Source organism: Oryza sativa, chromosome 5 (genome assembly GCF_034140825.1).
Source record: "Oryza sativa Japonica Group chromosome 5, ASM3414082v1".
In the NCBI taxonomy this organism is placed as follows: Eukaryota; Viridiplantae; Streptophyta; class Magnoliopsida; order Poales; family Poaceae; genus Oryza; species Oryza sativa.
In genome coordinates this window covers 28336103-28359830 of record NC_089039.1, presented here as the reverse complement: position 1 = coordinate 28359830, position 23728 = coordinate 28336103, and the positions used below count along the sequence as shown (strand labels likewise).

The following is a 23728-nucleotide window of genomic DNA, read 5'->3' as shown; positions in this document are numbered from 1 at the left end:
GAATTGATTCAAGGTTGGCACCCAGCCAACAACTTTCAAACGGCCACACGGGCCTGACTGATCCCATCAGCCGCCGATTTTCCAAATATCGAACCCATTCCACAGCAGCAATTTCACAAAGCAGTAGTCAAACAAAACTACGCTAGGAATCACCTCACATCCGCCCATGACCGTGGGCACGGCTGTTCGAACAGTTTAATAACCTCTGCAGAGGGGGTACACTTTACCCACACGGCATTACTAACCCGGATCATCCAGCCCGTGCAGAACGGCCACGTCTAGAGACCTTAAGGCTTTCATGACAGGGCATTTTGAAAGCCGACACAGGTTCACCATATGCCAACGAGAGGGGTCCCAGACCAACACCAGATTAGGTCCCAGACCATACTGTGCCAGGAAACCCGGGGGTTCTCCCCGGCACCACCCCGTTGAATCCATATGTCTCTTGGCATCATGGTTCCCTCGATTAGCTAGTTACTCAGCCAGGGGTGTCCCATTCTACCCATGTGGTCGCACTTGTCTTATGCTCGGATGAAATTCCAAGGAAACGGTCCTTAAGTGCAAGAGCGGGAAACCGTACTCCCGGTACATTCTCCGGTCCGCGATTTTGGAAATTCATTTAGTTCGCAAGCACCGACCCAGGTGTCGGGTTTTCCAAGTCTTTTGTAAAACCCCAAGTTTTACCCATCGTTGGATGTTTTAAATTTGAGGGGAGGTGTTCCAATGCGCGTGCCCGAAGGCCCGTGCATCGAAGCACAACAGTCAACAAAGGAGGTCTAAGTGTTCAATAATTCAAGGAGGGTAATTGCAGCAATTAGGATGGGGGCCGACAGGCTATCTCGCAAGCCGCGGCCGAATTACTCGTGTTAATCCTATTCATGCAATATTTGCGGAAAAGAAATACTTAGATTTAAATTATAGGTGCAAGATGATCAAAGGTGACTTGCCTTGCTCGAGACCTTGAGCTTGATCCTCGAAATCCTCGCACTGCGGGTCTTCGGGCTCCGAAACTACACGCGAAACGGGACAACTCAACAAACGGCAAAAATAAAGCCCTATTATTGACCTCTAAGCGTGCTATTAGATAGATCTCGAGATTTGAGGAATTTTGGAAGTTGAACGGAGTCAAACGGACTTACGGTTGGGAAGATATTGAATTTCTAAGATTATTGGATTTTTTATCTAAAGGAAAAAGGATTTAATTAAACCCTTTTGAAAAAGAAAAGAAAGAGGGAGGAGGAACGGACTTCGCGGGCGGCTTGAGCGCGGCCCGAGAGGGGTTGGCACGGCTCGGCCTTGCCATTGGGCCGGCCGGCCTGAGGGGCGGCCCAAGGGGGCTCGCGGGGAGGGGAGGAGAGAGGGAGCCGGTGGGCCGGGTCCACCTTGTGTGGTCCCGGGTGGGACCTGCTTGTCGGCGGCTCGGCTCACCGTGAGCGAGGTGCACGCGGGGCGTGCTAGGGTTTGGGAAGGGGAGGCGCGGTGCACGCGCGGCTCGCGGTGGGCGCGGATGTGGCGGGCCCACACGCAGTCTCACGGCTCGCGGTGGACCGCACGCGCGAGCGGGGCCGAGGAGAGCGGCTGACCGGGGTCGGCTTGACCCGGTCGTGGCCGAGGTGGCGCCGACGTGGCGCCTTCGTGGCAGCCACGCGGGCCGGCGAGAGGTAGACGACTACGTCGGCCGGAACGGACGGCGGACGGCGGCTGCGAACGGCGGGCGAACCACGGCGATACAGGCGAAAGCGAGCACACCGGGTGGTTGTACGAGACGAGGGGAGACGAGTCAACGGCTCGGATTCGCCGGAGGGAGTTCGTCGGTGGAGGATTGCGGCGGCGGCCACTGGCGGCGAGAGAAGAGGGGAACGACGACGAACTAGAGCATCTACACGACCTCGGGATTGCATTCCTAGCACCGGATTGGGCGGAGCTACGCCGAGAGAAGCTGGCGACGAGCGGCGGTTTGCGGCGGCGAGCGGCAACGGCGGCGAGGCCGCGCCGGGCGGTGGGAAGGTCTTGTGCGGCGCCTGCGAGCTTCTAAGGGTACTACGAGTGCTACCACACAATCTAAGGGGAGGAAGAGGAGCGAAGAGGGAGAACGGAGGAGAGCTCTACCGAGACGAGACGGGGCGCTGTGACGAGAGGCTGACGGCACGGGAGTGATCTCTCCGGCCTCGGGCCGGGGAAGAGGAAGAAGACGAGCTCCCGGAGTCCCCTTCCGCATCCACGAACGCGCCGGCTCCTCCGGCATGCGTGGCAACGAAAGGCGGCGGCGAACAGAACACGGGAGGCGACGAGAATGGAGTGGAGGCGATGGGACAAACAAGAGGAGAAGGAAGGGAGGGCGCCTGGGCTTTATAGGATGGCAATGTCGGTTCGGAACCCGACCTTGGGTGGTCAAGGAGTGAGCTGGCGCTCCGACGCTTGCGGCCAAAATGGCGGCAGAGGGCATGACGCCGGCGGCAAGAGAAAAGGGAAAAAGAAGGGAAGAAAGGGGGGGCTTGCCCCTTGCTACTTTGGGAAAAGGAGGAGGGAGAGAGAGGACGACGGGGCAGTGGGAGGAGGGGCTCTGCCTCCATCCCTTGGAAGCTTACGCGGAGGTGGCGGGGCCGGGTCGTGATGACGGCGATGACGGCGGGGGCGGTGTGGAGCGGAACGGCGACACGGGCGGCAGGCGCGGGCAGGCGCGGTAGGCGCTGACGGCGGCGGCGACTAGGCGGTCGGCCACCACAGCGCGCGCGCGGGAAGCAACGGTGCACGGCGATTTGAGCGGCGGTGGTGGGAAGCGGCAACGAGAGCGAAGAGGGAGGGCGCTCGGCTCGGCGCGGCTCACGCGCACGCGCGCCCGGTGCACGGGCAGAGCGAGGGAGGGAGAGGGGGGGAGAGAGAGAGAGAGAGAAAGAGAAAGATGGGCCGAGAGGGAATCGGCCCACCAAACCCGAGGGAGGCAAATTAAACTTTTGCGGAGGAATTCGATTTGGGAAGGAATTGGATTCGGGATTTGAATTCGACGATGGATTGGGGATTTGAGATCTGGAATTGGCACGGAGACTGACTACAAGCAAAGAAACAATTTTCGCAATTAGGGTTTTTAGAATTTAAATTTTCCCGCTAGACGCCACGACGGAACGGACGCTACACGGTGGCTGTGGGCGGAAGAGGAAGGGACGGCGAGAGAGGTGGCCCTAGTCGTCGCGAACGCCTCCACCTCCGAATCCCTCGCGGCGCTCGATGCCCGCAAGGCCGCCGTCCCCGGCTCCCCACGCGCCTTGCCGAGGTCGAGGCGGCACTGTCCACGGCCGTTGTTGAGTCCCCGCCCGCCGACGTCCGGGGCGCGCTCTGGTGGATGTGCGACCGCATGGACGCCGCCGCGCTCTGGTGCTTCATGGTGGCGCTTTTCTGTCCATCCGGTGGTCCGGCCACTATGCCGGGCAACGGCGCCACTGCACCTTACCACACGAACCTGAACACCACCGCAGAGAAGTCTTCCATGCGACTGCGCTTGAGTTCCGTCGCTGAGCCCCTAGTAACCTATAGCACTATCGCTTCAAGTTCAGAAATTGAAGAACCGAGCCTTGGTTTCTTTTCATGAATCACGAGGAAAAAAAGCAGTTTTGATTGTGTTTGCTTATGATATTACTGTGTTAAAAGAAAATGTAATGAACATTCAAGTTTTGGATCCTGCGAGGTCTCGAGATTGTTGAGATGGTCATCAATCAGTTTCATCTATATACAACAAGCGGTTCCGAAAGTTTAACGACAGCATACGAAACCACCACTGCAACGTTCGGCTTGGCGGCGGCGATGCAACTGTCTAGCACCGTGGCCGGAGGCAACATGAACAGGCAAGAGCTAGCAGGATTGCTGGTGATGCTCCTCCGTGGGTTGGGCTCTCGTATGCCTAGCCGACGCACTGGCCACTGCCTTGCTGGCCACGGTCCCCACGGAGGTCACCGGTGTGGTCGTTTCCTTGCCGGCCACGGAGGTCGCCGGTGTGGCCGCCTGCTTGCCGACGGCCGAGGTCGCCGCCGGAGTGGCTGCGTCCTTGATGGCGTCCGAGGTCCGGCTGCCTCTCTCACCTGGAGAGAGGAGAGGAGAGAGAGATTAACAGAGGGGAGAGTCGGAGAGAGGAGGAAGAACAGGAGGAATGAGTTGGACTGACACGTCAGGCTCACGTGGGTCCCACTATTTTTTTTTAATTTTTTTACATGAAACTGATATGTGGGTTCCACGAGATTTATTATTTTTTTCTATATCAAATTGCCACGTAAGCGCCAAGTCAATGTCACATCAGATGAATATCAAGTCAAATTAGCCACGTAGGCGCCACGTCAGCCAAAACCGCTCTAAAAACCGCCGAGGAACCTAATCTGCGAGATTGCTATTCGGCGATCAGTCGCGCGCCTTCCTCCTCGCGCGACTGGACACGTGTCGCGCGCGGAGAGGGGGCGGCGATGTGCCGGAGGGAGGAGCGAGTTTTTCGGTTTTTTTCTCCCTTTTTTTCGTTTATATTCGGTTGGTTTTTTCATCGGTTTTTTCGTTTCTGTTTGGTTTTTTCCTCCGGTTTTTTTGTTTCTGTTTGGTTTGTTATTTTTTCGGTTTCTCTTCTGTTCAGCTTTTTTTTCCTTTTTTTTTCAAGATGTATAAATACCAAGTTTGTATTCGTACATACAGAAAGTTTGTATACGCGTATACAAAGTTTGTATACACATATACAAAGTTTATTTACGCGTATACAAACTTTCTATTCATGATGTATTTTTTTATTTTTTATGTGTATATAAACTTTGTGTATGTGTGTATATATTTTTTATGTATTGAAATATCTTCATAAATATATATATATATACGCACGTATATATATAGTATATACATATGATGTACATATGAGAGACTAGAGGGAGGAGGGGGGCGACTGACCACGCGCCTCCGCGCGCGCGGCTGATCGCGTATCAGGCGCCCCCCTAATCTACACCGGTTTTGATAGTTGAGGGACTCGTTGTGTCTGGTTTTTCGGTTGAGGAACGAAAATTGGATTCATTGACAAGTTAAGTAACCTCAGATGAACTTATTCCTATTTGTTGGGCTGGGATGGGATGGTGAGCTCATTTAGGCCCATAGTAGTTGGGCCGTCACGGGATTGATATTTATGTGCGGCCCAATGTGGAGGACGCGATGTTCTACAGTAGAGAAGGTGCACTGCTATTGGGCTTCTTGCAGGCTGAACTGTGGGCTAGATAAGAAAGCCTTGGAATGCCAAGTTCATTTTGGGTCTGTTCACTTTGATACCATTTTCAACCTTACCAAATTTTGGTAAAGCTGCTAAAAAAGTGGCTATATTTACTTTGCTGCCAAATTTTAGTAACTATATGAGAAATCCTGGCATCAAAGTGAACAGACCCTTTATTCCCTCTGTTTATGTATTAACGACGGTCATGTTAGATTAATGGGCTAGGCCCAATTAAATCCTAATAAATTCCATTGGCCCACATTAAGTGCTATGGGTAATAATACCACCTTGAAAATCTAAGTGAAGATGTCTCAACTTAAATACAGAGCTAGTGGAGAGTCTCTGTTGACCGGTTGAGATGGTGCGCGGACAACCAGGCGGGGTGAGGCGAGGCGAGGCAGACAGCTGCTGCGCTCTCTCGTTTTGTAATAGACGGTAATAAACACGGAGAATTGATTTCGTATCAATGAACGCTTCGGTTACGGAATTAAACGTCGTGAATTGATTTCGTCGGTTACGGAATTAAACACCGTGAATTGATTCCATATTAACGAGCGCGTCGGTTACGAGATTAAACACCGTGGTTGATGACTCCGAACGTTACTCTCGCGCTCGCATATATATACTCCGCAGCGACCAGAAGGATTGACGAAGTTCATCCCAACTCTTGCACTTCCTTCACCGGTTCTGTTCACCTGTGTACACAGATATACGGGACGAGCAGGTGCCTCCGGAACTCCGTCCGCTTGAGAACTTGCATGGGTAGACGGGTGATCAAGTTTTTGGGTAGCGCTTCAAGCGCGACTGCTCCTGTTCTTTGTTCTTCGACGACAACGTTGCATCTTCCTCTACTTCTGCTTCACCATGGCTTCTACTGGAGAGAACAGAGGAGACAACATCAACGGAGGCAATACGACTACCTCAAAATCCAGCGGTGGGACGTTCTCGGGGTATATTTTCATTCTCCCGATTCTATTAGATGTTTCTTTGTTAATACTCTTCGCAATGGCAGCATTGCGTTACTATGTAAATGTTGATGCTTATTTCATATTAAGCATGCTCAAGTTGTATACATCTAGCACTGTCACTAGATTTACTCATATTGCAAATGTCATGTTTATTGTCTTAATATTTTGGATTAAAATATGCCGAATTATAACCAAATTTCCAACAATCCAAAAACTTGATAGGTCTTTTTTGGTAGTTAGCTTTGCTGCATCACTAAAACCACATGCTTTCGATGGTTCAAATTATAAAAAATGGAAAGCACGTGCACTTTTGTGGTTGACGGTGATGCAATGTTTCTTTGTTTCACGGGGCAAACCGAGTGAACCGCCTCTCTTCCCTGAGGAGGAGGCTAAGTTCGAGGCTACGGATTGCTTGTTCCGTGGAGCATTGATCAGTGTGCTCGCCGATAGTATTGTGGATGTGTATATGCACATGCCTTCAGGGAAGGACATGTGGGATGCTCTTGAGGCCAAGTTCGGGGTTTCCGACGTCGACAGCGAGCTGTATGTCATGGAGCAGTTCTATGACTACAAGATGGTCGATGACTGTTCTGTAGTGGGACAGGCTCATGAGAATCAGATGTTGGCAAAGGAACTTGAGAACAACAACTGTGAGTTGCCGGACAAGTTTGTGGCAGGTGGCATTATTGCCAAATTGCCACCTTCTTGGACGGACTTTGCTACTTCTCTAAAACACAAGAGGCAAGAGTTCAGTGTTACTGATCTTATTGGCTCTTTGAGTGTTGAGGAGAAGGCGAGGGCACAGGACAACCGGGGCAAAAAGATCGAGGGAGGTTCTAGCGCCAATTTGGTGCAGAAGAAGAACCCTCACGCATCCCACAACAACAACAAGAAAGTCAAACCTGACGTCAAACCCAAGGCTACAACCAATTTTAAGAAGAAAGGCAAGGGAAAGGCAAAAGGAGATTGCTTTGTGTGTGGCAAGCCTGGGCATTGGGCCAAGGATTGTCCTGAGCGCAAGGACAAGAAGTCTGCAAACATGGTTATTAGTGAGGGCGGAGGAACATTGGGGTATGGTAAATTTTTACCTACAGTTCTCTCTGTCTGTCACTCACTTGATTGGTGGGTTGATACTGGTGCTAATATTCATGTGTTTGCGGACATTTCCCTATTTTCTTCTTATCAAGTTGGGAGAGGTTCCTCCTTGTTGATGGGAAACGGATCGCTTGTGGCTGTTCATGGTGTTGGTACGGTCGATCTGAAGTTTACTTCGGGAAAGATCGTGCAGCTGAAGAACGTGCAGCATGTCCCTTCAATAAAGAAGAATCTAGTTAGCGGCTCTCTACTGTGTAGAGATGGTTTTAGACTTGTGTTTGAATCCAATAAATGTGTCGTATCTAAATATGGAACGTTTATTGGAAAAGGTTATGATAGCGGAGGTTTGTTTCGCTTTTCCTTGGATGATATGTGTAATAAAGTTGTGAACCATGTAAGCGATGATGATGATGAGTCCAATGTGTGGCATTCGCAACTTTGCCATGTGAATTTTGGTTGTATGACACGCTTAGCCAACATGAGTTTAATTCCAAAATTCACTTTAGTCAAAGGCTCTAAGTGCCATACTTGTGTTCAAACGAAACAACCTCGCAAGCCTCACAAGTCATCTGAGGCGAGGAAGTTGGCACCACTAGAAATTGTTCATTCCAATCTGTGCGAAATGAACGGCGTGTTGACTAAAGGGGGAAAGAAATATTTCATGACACTGATAGATGATTGCACTAGATTCTGCTACGTGTACCTATTGAAAACAAAGGATGAAGTATTACATTACTTTAAGATCTATAAGGCTGAGGTAGAAAACCAACTGGAAAGGAAAATCAAACGGTTAAGGTCTGATAGGGGTGGAGAGTATTTTTCCAATGAGTTTACTTCTTTCTGCAAAGAGTATGGAATTATTCATGAGAGGACGCATTCCTATTCACCCCAGTCAAACGGGGTAGCCGAAAGAAAGAACCGCACTCTAACTGAGATGGTGAATGCCATGTTAGACACTGCAGGACTTTCCAAGGAATGGTGGGGTGAGGCAATATTGACTGCGTGTCATGTCCTGAATAGAATTCCTACTAAGCATAAGGAAGTAACATCATTCGAGGAATGGGAAAGGAAGAAATTAAATCTCTCTCACCTGCGCACATGGGGCTGTTTGGCCAAGGTAAATGTACCTATAGCCAAAAAGCGTAAACTTGGACCAAAAACCGTAGATTGTGTGTTCCTTCGTTATGCTATCCACAGTGTGGGATATAGGTTCTTAATAGTAAATTATGGAGTACCTGACATGCGTGTTGGTACAATTACTGAGTCCAGAGATGCCACATTTTTGAGAATGAATTTCCTATGAAAAATGCACCTAGCACTTCTAGTCAAGAACCTATTTTATCCCCTGAGCACTTTGTGCTGATAGAACACATTGATCAAACGCTTGAGGAAAATTCTGAGGAGAATAACATTGTAGCAACTCGAAAGAGTAAGAGACAAAGGACTGCAAAGTCTTTTGGAGATGACTACATTGTATATCTTGTGGATGATACTCCAAGAACCATTGAAGAGGCATATTCATCTCCTGACGTTGACTATTGGAAGGAAGCGGTACGCAGTGAAATGGACTCAATTATGTCTAATGGTACTTGGGAAGTCATCGAGTGTCCATATGGGTGCAAGCCTGTAGGATGCAAATGGGTTTTCAAGAAAAAGCTTAGGCCTGACGGTACAATTGAAAAGTACAAGGCAAGGCTTGTGGCCAAGGGTTATACCCAAAAAAGAAGGCGAGGATTTTTTTGACACTTATTCACCGGTTGCTCGCTTGACCACGATTCGAGTACTACATGCTCTGGCAGCCTCTCATGGTCTACTCGTCCATCAGATGGATGTTAAGACAGCTTTCCTCAATGGAGAGTTGGAGGAGGAGATCTATATGGATCAACCAGATGGGTATGTACTAGAAGGTCAGGAGGGAATGGTATGCAAGCTGTTGAAGTCCTTGTATGGTCTCAAACAAGCGCCTAAGCAATGGTATGAGAAGTTTGACAATACACTTACATCTACTGGCTTTGTTGTGAACGAAGCTGACAAATGTGTGTACTATCGTAATGGTGGGGGAGAGGGAGTGATCTTGTGTTTATATGTCAATGACATATTGATCTTTGGGACCAGCCTCAATGTGATTGAAGAGGTCAAGGACTTTCTGTCCAAAAGCTTTGAAAAGAAGGATTTGGGAGTGGCTGATGTTATTCTTAACATTAAACTACTGAGAGGAGATGAGGGTCGGATTACACTTGTGCAATCTCACTATGTGGACAAGGTCTTGAGTCGCTTTGGTTATAGTGACTGCAAGGCAGCTCCTACTCCTTATGATCCTAGTGTGCTATTAAGGAAAAACCGAAGAATAGCAAGGGATCAATTGAGATACTCCCAGATCATTGGTTCATTGATGTACTTAGCTAGTGCAACGAGGCCTGACATCTCATTTGCTGTGAGCAAGTTGAGCCGGTTTGTTTCAAATCCGGGAGATGATCATTGGCATGCTCTTGAAAGAGTAATGCGCTATCTAAAAGGGACAATGAGCTATGGAATTCACTATGCCGGGTACCCAAAAGTGCTGGAGGGCTATAGTGATTCAAACTGGATATCTGATGCTGATGAGATAAAGGCCACAAGTGGGTATGTGTTCACACTTGGAGGTGGCGCTGTTTCCTGGAAGTCTTGCAAGCAGATCATCTTAACGAGGTCAACAATGGAAACAGAGCTCACAGCTTTAGATACTGCCACAGTTGAGGCCGAATGGCTTCGTGAGCTCCTGATGGACTTGCCGGTGGTTGAAAAACCAATACCAGCAATCCTGATGAACTGTGATAATCAAACAGTGATTATTAAAGTAAACAGTTCGAAGGACAACATGAAGTCATCCAGGCATGTTAAAAGAAGACTGAAGTCTGTCAGAAAGCAGAAAAACTCCAGAGTGATAGCATTGGACTATGTCTAGACGGCTAAAAATCTAGCAGATCAGTTTACCAAGGGGCTACCACGTAATGTGATAGACTGTGCATCGAGGGAGATGGGCTTGAGACCCACTTAGAGTTGCACAATGGTGGAAACCTGTCCATTGTGATCGGAGATCCCGTGAATTTAGATGGCGAAACAAACTATTGTGCAACTGAGAGAAGAGACCCTAAAATGAGTTTATCTTCATGATGCACTTCTCTTCTAATCTGTATAGTAGGATGGTATACACCTTAATGTGATCCGAGTGGCTTTTCATAAAGAAGAGATGTTGGCCTACAGAACATCTTAGAAGGAACACACCTATATGAGTCCGACTGCTAGTCACAGTCTATGAGATCTGGGTGATCTCTAGATACTCATGAAAAGGCCAGGAGTATGACTTATACGCTCCAAACAGAGGGGATGCAAATGGCAGCCTAGTACCAGTTAAGGGTTTGAGTGAAACCTGAATCGCACAAGACTGACAATTCAAGGCATAGTCCATTATTCAGTTGTGATCTAGTGTAGCTCTTTTCCTAGGTGGAAGTTCAACTTAACAGTCTCCACCGAAACGCTGGTATAACAAACAGGATCAGAATCGAGAGCATTTCCTGTGAGCCATGAAATTTGGTGGGGATTGTTAGATTAATGGTCTAGGCCCAATTAAATCCTAATAAATTCCATTGGCCCACATTAAGTGCTATGGGTAATAATACCACCTTGGAAATCTAAGTGAAGAGGTCTCAACTTAAATACAGAGCTAGTGGAGAGTCTCTGTTGACCGGTTGAGATGGTGCTCGGACAACCAGGCGGGGCGAGGCGAGGCGAGGTAGACAGCTGCTGCTGCGCTCTCTCGTTTTGTAACGGACGGTAATAAACACGGAGAATTGATTTTGTATCAATGAACGCTTCGGTTACGGAATTAAACGTCGTGAATTGATTCCGTCGGTTACGGAATTAAACGTCGTGAATTGATTCCGTCGGTTACGGAATTAAACACCGTGAATTGATTCCGTATTAACGAGCGCATCGATTACGAAATTAAACACCGTGGTTGATGACTCCGAACGTTACTCTCGCGCTCGCATATATATACTCCGCAGCGACCAGAAGGATTGACGAAGTTCTTCCTGACTCTTGCACTTCGAGTTCCTCCTCCTATGTTCCTGAGCTGCAGAATCCTTCCCCGGTTCTGTTCACCTGCGTGCACAGGTGTACGGGACGAGCAGGTGCCTCTGGAACTCCGTTCGCTTGAGAACTTGCACGGGTAGACGGGCGATCAAGTTTTTGGGTAGCGCTTCAAGTGTGGCTGCTCCTGTTCTTTGTTCTTCGACGACAACGTTGCATCTTCCTCTACTTCTGCTTCACCATGGCTTCTACTGGAGAGAACAGAGGAGACAACATCAACGGAGGCAATACGAATGCCTCAACATCTTCTGCACCATTCTCTGGGTATAAGATTCTAACTTTATTTGATTTTCTTCTTGTTATTTACATGTTCACAATGTTATCCATGGGACTTCAATCCTATGTGAATGTCAACGATGTCTATACTTATTTTACCTTAAGCATGCTCATATTTATGTTTAGCCTTATCACTAGATTGCTTCTCATTGTGTATGTCATGTTTATTGTCTTAATATTTTGGATTAAAATATACCGAATTATGACCAAATTTCCAACAGGTCAAATACTACTGCCCTTTTTCTGTTGAGAAATTTGCTTACATTTGAATGTGTTCAATGGAATTATTTAGTTTGGAAATACTATCGAATTATTGCAATTTGACAATTGCTTGAATTTGACCTGAAACAGATGGCCAACTGATGTAGACCGGGCCTAGTTTAAGCCCGAGCAGGCACCAAAGATTTAAGCTGAATTAATATTCTCGCTTGCTCAATCACTGAATTCAAACCGTAAAAATTCTTATAAATGACCAGACATTAGGAAGTACTGGTAAGGAAGTCAGGTGCATCACCATTTTACAGCTACAAAAGTTACTCACAAAAGCAGGCATTTTAGAGTCTCAAGAAATAGTTCAGCTCCTTCTCCAGACCCGTTCTAATCTACATTTCGCCTTGGCTACTTCCTATGTCTAATAACACGTTTTTTCATGCAAAATATTTCTATATAAAAATGTTTTTAAAATAACATAAATCTACTTAAAAAATTCAATAATTACTCCCTCTGGTTGGACAAGGTTAAGGTTAAGCTTTTATAACTTTGACCATCAATAACTTTAAAAATATTTAGTTTAAAGAAACTAGAAAAACATATATAGATTTGTCTTTCAAAACAATATAATAAAAGTAAACATACATTTATTTATTGTATATATTATTATAGAAAAATAAGGTCAAAGGTATATCTTGTAGAACGTGACATTGCTCAAAGCATCAATTAAAATGAAACCGGAGGGAGTAATACTTAATTAATTCTATATTAATCATTTTCTTGTTTTGCGTCCGGCTAATAATCCGTTTCAAAACCCACTTTGGAATTAACGAAGCCTGAAATTCAGGCCTGGACTGTCATCATGCTCATCTTTTTTTTCTCTACATCCTTTTATATGTTCGATGCGAAAGCATATTGAGTTTACGCAAACCATTCTTGCAGGACGATCTCGGATAATGGACAGTTCGTACGTAGTAGTAGTACGTTGGGATAAAATTTGGCAATCGAACAATCACTTTCCAGCACTCGCGTCTCACTCACCCTCACCTCCACATTCATTAATGCTCGATAGGTGATGGTACTACTACTAGAAGATCCCACCCTTGCAACTGCAAGATATCCACTGATGACCAATTCATCCACCACTAATTACTCATCTCTACAGGCTCATGTCGTCGTCTAGCTTCAGTTCTCAAGCTAGCTAGCTAGATACTACTTCTACTTCCTATATATGTACTCATATCTGAATATCTGATACAGTAGCAGGCAGGCGATTCGTGGTCGTTGAAGCGGCGAGGCATCGATCGATCGTCGCCGTCGTGGTCGCCCAGGTCCAGCAGGCTGTGCTCGATCGCAATTAATCCATCCATCCAGGACGTACGACGGCGTCGCTTTCGCCGGTGGCTTGCAAAGGCAGCCTCTCCGGCTTTGATGGGACCCAAACGCCGACTCGCTGTCGCTGATCGTTACCACCTCGATCGGTCGCCGCCGCGCTCTGGACCAAGCTAGCTACCCAGCCAACCCTTCCTTTTGCCGCGTACTCGCTCGCATGAATCGACCTGATCTTTTTTATTTTCGCAAACGCGCAAAATGATCATCAGTATATTAGAAGAAAGTAAAGTTTTAATTACACAATTGCCGTGGAACAAGGACAAAAAAATGGTCTCCAAAACCACCAAAAACCGACGATAGAAAAAAATTGAAAACCCTGAAGCGATATGATCATCTGATATCTCCATTAGAAGTTCACGAGTAATTGGGGGAGAATTTAACGAAACTTGATCAAAGATGAATACTAACAACAACCTGCTAGCTTCAGTACTGTGTATGCATATATTGATATATGGGAAACCTGATCATGAACGAACGGCTGGTGAGATTTGACACGCAACTTGACCATTTCTTGGTTGGTTTGGACATCTCACTAGCTAGCTGAACTGCTAGATCGTTCCCAAGAAAAAAGCAGATGGATCGATCGATCATTTTGACCAAGGAATATGCATGCAGGGCCTATCAATACAAGAACGTTTGTACGACGTTTTGCAAGCTAGTCAGCCAGCCAAATTAAGCCTTTTGGATTCACCTGCACACACGTACATGTCAGACAGTCCGAGTCGGTGTTAACTCAGTCATGGAGATTTCGATGGGTTTGGATGAAGCTGACTTTCCTTTTGATTCAAAGGTAGCCATCGATCGACACCAGCAAGTAATAGCAGCTTGCATTGGTCGACGCCAATTAATGACCGGTGCAACGGCGACCATCGCGGCTTAATTAACTAGCTGTTGAGACCAAGTGTCGTTGAGTCTAAGAGTGGATTTTAAACTGTAGATAGAACGTTTACACGTTATTTGCATGTTACTTTGAGGGAATGTTCACTTTGATGTCAAAAAAAAACCTTACCAAATTTTGGTATTGCCAAAATTTTGATAGGATTTATTATATAGGTGCAAACTAAATGTAGCCACTTTTTTGACAATTTTATCAAAATTTGATAAGATTAAAAATGATATCAAAGTGAACATGCCCTAGAAATTAACTTACCTCATTGGCGATTTTGATGTAGGTATACAAGTCAGCGAGCTTGATGGATGCAATTAAGCAGATGGAACCGGCGGCCGGGCGTGTCTCGCAAGTTCAGTTATCTGCCCTTCTGCTGGGGCCCTTGAATATGCTGGACAACACAGGGTTAATTACGATGCGATGTTCTTAATTAGTAGTTTGCAGCTGGACTCATAGTCTCATATGCGGACGTATTCACTGGGGCCTTAATTAATGAGAACTTTTACTGGTACAATATACTACCAGTATATACTGGCAGTATATAAAAGGGCATATTAAAAATTTGATAGAAAATAAAATAACACTTTAGTAATTTTCTGTTCAGATTGAATCTAATTGGGAGTACCCGGTCCTGGATCTTATCGTGCGCTAGGGGAGGAGCATACTGACCGCCATTTGATGACGAAGCACGTAATGATAGCATGATTTGATGATAGAATAACGAAGAAAAGACAAAATTACCCTTCAAACTTTATACTGCAATCTAATTAACTAAAAAAATCAAATCAATTTACACCGTTAGATCATATATACTTGCAGTATATACTAGCAGTACATTGTACCATAAAAGTTCTATAATTAATTAATTCCGCTTGCAGTACTGCACTGTTTCCTTGAGCGCTCAATTTTTTGACCTTCAGAGTTCAGACAACGAGTCTGCAAAGTAGCACGATCTCTCGCTCATACCAAAGTAATTAAGCATTGATCTGATGACCCAGAGAGAACATATAGAAGCAATTGAGTAGGAGTGTGCGTGTGTGTGTGTTTATGTATGAACAATGAGCTGGAGTGAGGTAGAACCTCATAAGGAACATACCAACAAAGTTCATGCATATTGAAATTGGTTGTATACACGGACTAATCATAGCTTCAATTGTTAGGTCCAAACAAATGCACTTCCTGCAATTAATTTTGTCTCAGATTTTCAGATATATATATATATATATATATATATATATATATATATATATATATATATATATATATATATATATATATATATATATATATATATATATATATATATATATATATATATATATATATATATATATATATATATATATATATATATATATATATATATATATATATATATATATATATATGACACTCATATGGGGCACCATGGTGCCCGGGCACCATGGTATCTAATGCACAAAATTTTTCAAATTGTGAGTATATACCTAGTTATAATAATTTGATTCATACCTATACTTATCAACAAAACAACTCAAATTTAACTTTATTTCACAATCCATGATTACATACCTAACTAATTATATGTATGGATGCTATATACCTATAATCAAAATCTAACAAAAACAAGTTCAAATTCAGTTCAAACTTGCTTTAAACTAGTTAGTAAAGTAGTTAATGTTAATACCTAAGTAATTGAAAAAGTTTCATACTCATTTGAATTGGGTATATACTCAATTTCAACAATAGTGCCCGGACACCATGGAGCACCAAACAAATTTACTATATATATATATAGTAAATTTGTTTGGTGTATATAGGTGTTTGTTCGTTGTAGTACTAGTACATATATATGGAAGATACTTCTCAAAGTATCGGATGACCCTCCATTTTCATCAAACAATTAATTAATGAAAACAAACACATTTTTGTGTCCCCTTCAGTAGACGGTGATCATAGCTGTAGATCAAAGCTAGCAATCTAGCTAGCAATACCTGGGATTGAGACCCAGTGCAGTTGTTAATATGACGGTAACTCTAGCAGTTGCAAGGTAGCTGATGGATCAAAACCAGCGGCCCGAATCATTAAAAAAAATATTGTTCACGATTTACTGTAGCCAATTCCTCATGTGGCAATTACTTTAGCGTCTAATGTGCAATAGGGTGGGAGAGCAAATCCAAGCCGTTGGCTGCATCGATCCAACGGTTATAATGTGCTCCGACTGCTAAAGTTTTAGTACTACTACGACCGCACTAGATCTCATTCCAATAGCTGGGTAATTAATTATTGTTCTATACCTTGATATTGAAGTACGTACTTTATTGTATATGACCAGGGAATGGATTCTAATTTCTAAACCCTCAAGAGATGTACCCTCGTTTCTGTCATTCAATGTAAATTTTCTTTAAAAAAATTGACAAGATGGAATAATATGTATGTGATATATCACATATTAATTAAGCTAGCTTATTATTTTTTAAAGAAAAACATAACTTTTAAGATGGCATATGAAAAACAAGAGAATGTTTGCTCGAGGGATTAAAATAGTTTCATGTACTTCATCTGCAATAACAGACTCAAGAAACCATAGATGAACATGAAACAGAAACGATTTACAGACACGCACATGCATGCCTCTTCCCTAACAACTTCTGAACGTACTGATGATATGAAGGAGCAACAACAAGTGTCTCATCATGATCATGCATGACAAAATTATAATCGAGCTAGATGCATCGCATGCATGGACAATCGTGATGTTGATACCAAGAACAATCATGCATGCATGAACATCAGAAGCTAGCCCTCGATCAGCTGCTAGCTAGCTGGTCCCATGATTATAACAAACAATCAAAAGTACTACTATGTACATACTCCTAGTAGCTATCAGTTGGAGTCAATTAAGGAAACAAGAGCATGAAATTACCACTGCTAGCTCATCATCAGTATTCAGTACTACTACTGAATAATGCCCCCCAAAGTGCAGTGCAAGTCTGCACGTACGAGCTCATGAGAATCAGGTACATGTACAACAACTTCTACTACTAGTAGTATACTACTGCTGCTGCCGCCGATGCTGCATGCTACAACTAGGCTACTTGCTAGATCATCATCATAGTACTACACGTACCATCGTCGTAGAATGCATCGTATACAGATCAATCGATCAGATGTTCAGAACCAAAAAAAGGAGAAATTAAGTTAACAAGATGCAAATCACTATCAGAGTATATCAGTAGCCGGCCATCCAGCTCGAGCTAGTGATCATCATCATCATCATCGATCAACGGTGGTTGTTGTTGTTGGCGTCGTCGTTGTGCAAGAACGGCGACGGGATGAACATGTCCTGCAGGAGGCCGTAATCCTGCGCCATGAAGTGCTGCATCCGGAGAGGAGTAGTAGCAGCAGCAGCGCTCCCCGTCGCCGGCGGCGGCGGCGGCGTGGTGGAAGCACCGGTGGTAGAGGCGATGATGGCAACCAAGCCAGCATGATCAGGCTGCGGCATCTGCTGCATGGCGGCGGCGTGCAGTGATCCGCCGCTCGCCGCCGCCGCCGCCGCCAGCTGCATCTGGTGCTGCATGGCATGGAGATGCTGCGCATGCGGCGGCGCCAGGAGGCCGCCGCCGAGCGCGTCGTGCGGCTGCGGAGGCAAACGGTGGCCGACGGCGGCTGCGAAGTGGCCGGGATGGTGGTACTGGAGGCCGCCGTGGTGGTGCGCGGCGGCGGCGGCGCCGAGGAGGTGCGCCGTGCCGCGCAGCGTCGCCGGGATCGGGTGCGTGTGCTTCCCCTCGTAGGTGGTGATCACCACCGCCGCGTCCTGGTACGACCGCTCCACCCTCTTCTTCACCGGGCACTTCTGCGTCGTGCACCGGTAGTAGCTCCTGCACCCATCCATCCATCCATCACACAAACGTAAGAACCCTAATCAATTATCAATGATCCATATATATCTCAGCTACCAAATGCATTCATGATTCATAACTAAGTTCTTACTCGTTCCATTTCATATTATAAATCATTTTAACTTTTTTTCTAATTAAACTTTTAAAAGTTTGATCGAGTTTATTATAGAAAAATATAGCTACATTAATTTTCAACACGAAACAAACGTATTATCAAACATATTAATTTAAATGCTAGTTTTGATGAAGCTAATTTGGTGCTATAGACGTTGCTAAACATTCCTATAAATTTGATCAAACTTAAGAAAATTTAATTAAAAAAAATTAAAACGACTTATAATATAAAACGAAGTACCTGGGAAATGGGCTGTTCTTGACGGCTTTCTGGCCGTACTTGCGCCACCGGTAGCCATCCTCGAGGTGGTCGACCTCGCTCTTGGTCATGAACGCGAACCGCGGCTGCCGCGGCCTCTTCTCCCCCTTCCCCTTCCCCTTACCTCTGCAAATGAAATTTTTTTTTCACTCACATCAATTCATCCAGTCATCAGTTCATCACACATCAGCTAGCTATGCTAACTAATTAACAGCAAGGTCAATTCAATGACAGTACTACTATACTACCCAACAAGCTACATATTTTTGGTGTGTGCCATAGATCGAGCAAGATCATGTTCATACTAGCTAGCTTAATTAGCTGCAAATTGAGATTAATTATACTAATCGATGGATGATCAGTTGTTGGTCCATTCAAACATAGTGGCTGCGTACAGAGGGTAGTAGTAGCCGCGTAGGTACGTATGGACGGCACGGCGGCGCGGGCATCTACACATGACGACTTCAGAGTTCACACGGCCATACATACATGCGTACGTATGTACGGCCTGGTCATATATTTTGGTAGGATCTACTGATCAATTTGTGATTTAACTGCTAGCTAGACAATTTGGAGGAGGGGTCAGGGTCACATTTACAGATGCAACAAAAATCTAGGAGTTTAAAGTTGCAAGGTAAATTAAGTTTGCCATGAAAACGATAGATCGATGTGTTCAGTTAAACTTAAAACTTGGCCACCAACTGAGATTGATCGATATCGATCGATCAGTTGAGTTGATAGGCTGAATCTGCAGACTGGTGTGATATATTATCCTAATTAAATGCAATTCATATATTGTGTGTGTGTGTGTCGTAATATAATGCTTGCGAACTAAGAACGCACCATGCATATCTCAAAGAGATATCAGATGAAGACAAGAGGAAGAGATCAAGAAAGTGATGCAAAGACTAGCAAAAGGCGTGAGCAAAAAAACATTGATCAACTTTTTTCTGAAAGAAAAAAACTACCTAACGATCAAGCTCTTTTCGTTTTGTATTAATTGCTCGGCGAGCATGTGCTAGCTAGTGAGAAACCCTAGCGCATCGAGTTCACACGTCCTTGACCGAAACCAAAAGAGGAGCCAAAATGCACACATCTTGACCAAACCAAAGAGGAAATAAATTAAAACGTGAAGAAAATTAAACATGCTCAAATCTGGATACAGTCATTCAGGAAACAGACGGAAGAAAAATCAACATGAACACAAAGAGAAAACCTGTTCCTGATTATTAATCTTTTTTTGTCACATTAATGTCACCAATAGCACCAGTCAGAACAGAAAATCAAAGACTTCGCCAAATCAACCTTTCTAAAGCTAGCAAAATGAATTTCAAGATACAGTTCAAGATGGGATGAATTTCAAGATCCAGTTCAAGATGGGATGGGATGAGATGAGATGAGATGAAAGAACTCACCCTTTCTTGTTCTTGTCTTCTCCATCGCCATCCCCCTTGGTCGTCGACGATCCTTCCTTGCCGTCGTCGTCGCCGCCGTCCCCCTCCTCCTCCTTCTTGCACTTCCCGGCCGACTCCTCGTCCCCTCCGGCGCCGCCGCCGACGCCGCACGCCTCGCTCGACGTCGACGACACCGACATGCTGTTCGGAGTCATCGGCCCCGCCACCGCCGCCGCCGCCGCAGCAGCAGAAGCACCACCCCCAGGGAACAACCCGACGCCGTCCACCACCAGCTCCCTCTTCACCTCCTCCAGAGGCGCCACGTCGTCGTCGAACTCCCCGGCGAATGCCTCGTAGTCCAGCGGCGGCGTCGTCGGCGCGCTCTCCTGCATCAGGTGGTGGTGGTAGTCGATGAACGACCACGGCTGCTGCTGCTGCAGCATCCCCGGCATGGCGCCGTTCGGCGGCCGCTCAGCGAACAGCGACGCCAGCTCGTCGTGGAACGGGAAGCCCTCGCCGCCGCCGCCGCCGCCCGACATGGAGCTAATTAAGCAAACTAGCTAGCTAGCTAGCTCAGATCGAGCTAAGCTTTGCTCCAAATTAAACTGATCGAAATCAATCGTGCAAGCAAGCAAGCAAGCTAGCCCTCTTCTCCTTGGCGTTTGCTCACATATAGATCGTACTTGCTAGCTAGCTAGCTAGCTACTGGCTAGTGGTGTGGTGATGCAGTGAAGAGAAGGAGATGAGAGGTAGACGACGAGAGAGAGATAGAGAGGGGAAGAAGAAAGGGAGAGGTGTGTATTTGTGTGTAAGCGAGCTAGCACAAGCTGAAGCTAGCTAGTGTGATCATGTGTGGGGATAGCTAGGTGGTTGGGTGAGAGGCCAAGGGCTTAGTTGAAAATTCCTAGTTAATCACGGGCTTTGTCGCATAATTGAAATTAACAAAAATTAATTGATTTGATTTGCTCTTGTCATGTGTACTATACGCCACTGTACTTTGCATGCGCAACACTAGTTTTTCTACCCTTAGATCGAGTTAGTATTCGGTCGCAGGTTTTACCTTCTAGTAACATCTTGTTGTTTGCTTTACCAATTCTCAATGCTTCATGCATTTCTCTATATTATCAACCAAACTTTTGCTCTTGTTTAATCTCTTATACAAAAAAATGAGAAGAAGAAAAAAAGTGAGTACAAGACCATGTCAAGGCTTGTGAGTTACTTTACCTTTCACTAACTTTCTCCACAGCTTTCTAATTGCAGAGTCGTGGATTTATTAAATGACATTTGGAACAGTAGTAATAATAAAAATTATTAGGGCTCAAACAATGTCCTAATTGCGAACATGGTGGGAATAGCTAGAAGGGGAGTGGTCCAAGGTCGTATAGGGTTTAGTCAGCGACGGCCACCGGAGGCAGCCGGTCAGGTGAGTCAACAGGACGGGGCTGCGTCAAACCATTCAAACCATTCAAACCCATCCCTCACCGGCACGTGTCCGTGTCGCTTTGACCGGGCCCACTCGCGTGACCGGGCCCACCGTCGATGGGCCAGCTTGATGACGTTAGCATGACGCTGCCGATGCCTCCTCGTTCCTTCTCCGTCCGATGGCGATCCGACGGCTGTGGCGTCCCGACGGTGGAAAAGCGAGAGGCCGTACGTGTCAAAGGGAAAAAAAACGGCGTGCCCAATAAATCGTAACCGAAATTTGCAAGCCAGGAATTCATCGGCTGGCACGTATTAAATGTGACTGATTTTACTTGTTAATCACATTTAGTAAAAAAGGACACTACTGCTTTACAGCTTTCTTTTTTTACATGTGTCTAATCTTCAGATTTACAGCTTTTTTTTTAACCACGATTACATGTGTTGCACGGAAAAATGCGACCAAATGTAAGTTGTAATTTTAAATCTCGATCGGATAATGATTCTTCATCATGTAAAGTGGTAGCCTGTGTCAAAAAGAAATGTTTCATTAATTACCTCTCCTAAACCTGCACGTAACTACTACTCCGTAGTAATTTGTCAGAAAAGGCGTTTCACCTGACGAGGCAGGCAGGCCGGGCCGGGCCGGTGCGACGACGGCTCACGCTACAGCGAGACATGTCGCGTACGCGTCGTGTCACGGTGCGACCGAGTCCGTGTCCGGGTCGCGACCGAGGTTGGTCGCGGGCGGGCCGACCACAGCCTGGCTCGGCGTACGTGGCCCCAGATCCGGCCGTCCATCCATCCCCCCGCCGCGGAAAGGAACCCGGGAAATTTTGACTTAGCTTGGGGGTATAGCGACCGATCGAGCTGTTGATTTCGCTGCCGTTTTCTTCTTTTCCGGCAAAAAAAGTTTCGGCTTAATTAGTTTGGTCCAACCTGCGGCCGCGACGACGACGGCGATGTCACTGAGATAGATGCCGGTCAGCTAGCTCCAGCGCCTTCAGGTTTGTATCCCATACTGATCGAGCAGCTAGGATCGCCCGATGAATTTGTCATGTGTTTTCTCTCCTATCAAAGTTTTATTAGAAGTATCTCAAATGTTTTAAACGAACCGGTACTAGATGTGTTAATTTCATTGAATAAAACATGAGTAAAAAGTTTGGTGAAAGGAAGGTTGTAAACGGAGATGAAAATTTCCTACCAAGCGTTTCTGATTCTAGCGATATATTGAATTTATGTTTATAAGTTTTTAAAACGTTGTATTGCAATGGTCACTAAATAGTTAGATGGGTGGAAATATTTAATTTCTACTCAACTGAGAATCATTTTCATAGAGATGCTACCGTTTCTAACTGTTTTCGTTCCTCGTATATTCATAAAAAAAATTTGAAACAAAACCAAAGTTGTTTTGGAGGAATTATGGTGAATGAATCGAATGTGGGTACTAGGTAGGTCATAATTCATACCTATTTATCACAAAGTAGTTTTATCTACCTGATGAATTCGGAGTTTTTGGTAAGGTGAAGAAGAAGAAGAAGAAGAAGAAATATTCTTCATCAGTCTACAAGTGGTCCTGTTGGTGCTGCGGAGATTCCTTCGCGTAGCTAGCACAACGGATTAGCTATAATAGAATTTTATCATTCTATATTTTTCAGTTCAGATTAACATATGACGTGAATTTGACTAAAATGACGCCTAGCTTCAGTTTAAGCAAGACTGCTCACTAGCTAGCCAAGTACGATCAGCATATATAATCGTGATCAGGTCTATGGGTTGGTTGGATGGACAGTTTTTATAATGAAATCGAGTTGAATCGCAACGACCAAACCGAACTGTCTCTGATGCAGCTGAGCTAGCGATCTTCATGCTTGCAAGTTGCAACAGTATTCCACTCTCAACAACCATCAATAATGCTATCGAGTCTGAAAACCTGAACATTGCAAGAACCTGCGAAATATATATATAACTGGAATATAAATATTTTCTGCGTTCGTACAGGCATATTTTATCTTCTTTATATATGTTGATTCGTTGAAAAGTTGAATCCCATCAACGTTTGGTCCAGATGGAAATGCTGCATTCATCAGTCAAGGGTGTATCTCTACCGTTGGCACGTCAGAACAACCACAATATTTTCAGTTTTTCAGTCACTAGTAGCATCGCATAGCATATGCAACTGAAAATTCAGAGTTCAGACTTGACACCAACACATTGCTGAAACAGAAAGACAGATTTAATTTACAAGTGCTAGAACAGTAGCACTACACAATGGGATAGGAATCTTTTTGCAGAGTTTATTAATTTGGCGGTTGCTTGTCATTACTGTCATCAGTTAAACTAATTAACTAGCGCTAGTAGGAAGCTGCCAAACCAAAGTCAAATGCAAATCTGAAGATGTATTGGAGAAAGATTAGAAAACGTACCGATCGATATCCACAAACAAGGAGGAGATTAATTACCTTTATTTCTAGTC

The 23728-nt window shown here is 45.3% G+C and overlaps 2 protein-coding genes across 2 annotated transcripts; one reads left to right on the top strand and one right to left on the bottom strand.

Annotated features, from left to right (window-relative positions):
- The first annotated feature begins 6229 nt into the window (after positions 1–6229).
- LOC136356698 (uncharacterized) lies at positions 6230–10231 on the top strand. Its single transcript, XM_066310947.1, has 2 exons — positions 6230–7268; positions 9804–10231. Exons 1-2 carry the CDS (start codon positions 6230–6232, stop codon positions 10229–10231), a joined length of 1467 nt encoding a protein of 488 aa, XP_066167044.1.
- Positions 10232–17064: 6833 nt separating this feature from the next.
- LOC9268095 (WRKY transcription factor 23) lies at positions 17065–20602 on the bottom strand. The gene is made up of 3 exons (XM_015782431.3): positions 19855–20602; positions 18422–18565; positions 17065–18045 (listed from the first exon to the last, which is right to left on the bottom strand). Exons 1-3 carry the CDS (start codon positions 20370–20372, stop codon positions 17448–17450), a joined length of 1260 nt encoding a protein of 419 aa, XP_015637917.1. The 5' UTR covers positions 20373–20602; the 3' UTR covers positions 17065–17447.
- Between the last annotated feature and the right edge of the window lie 3126 nt (positions 20603–23728).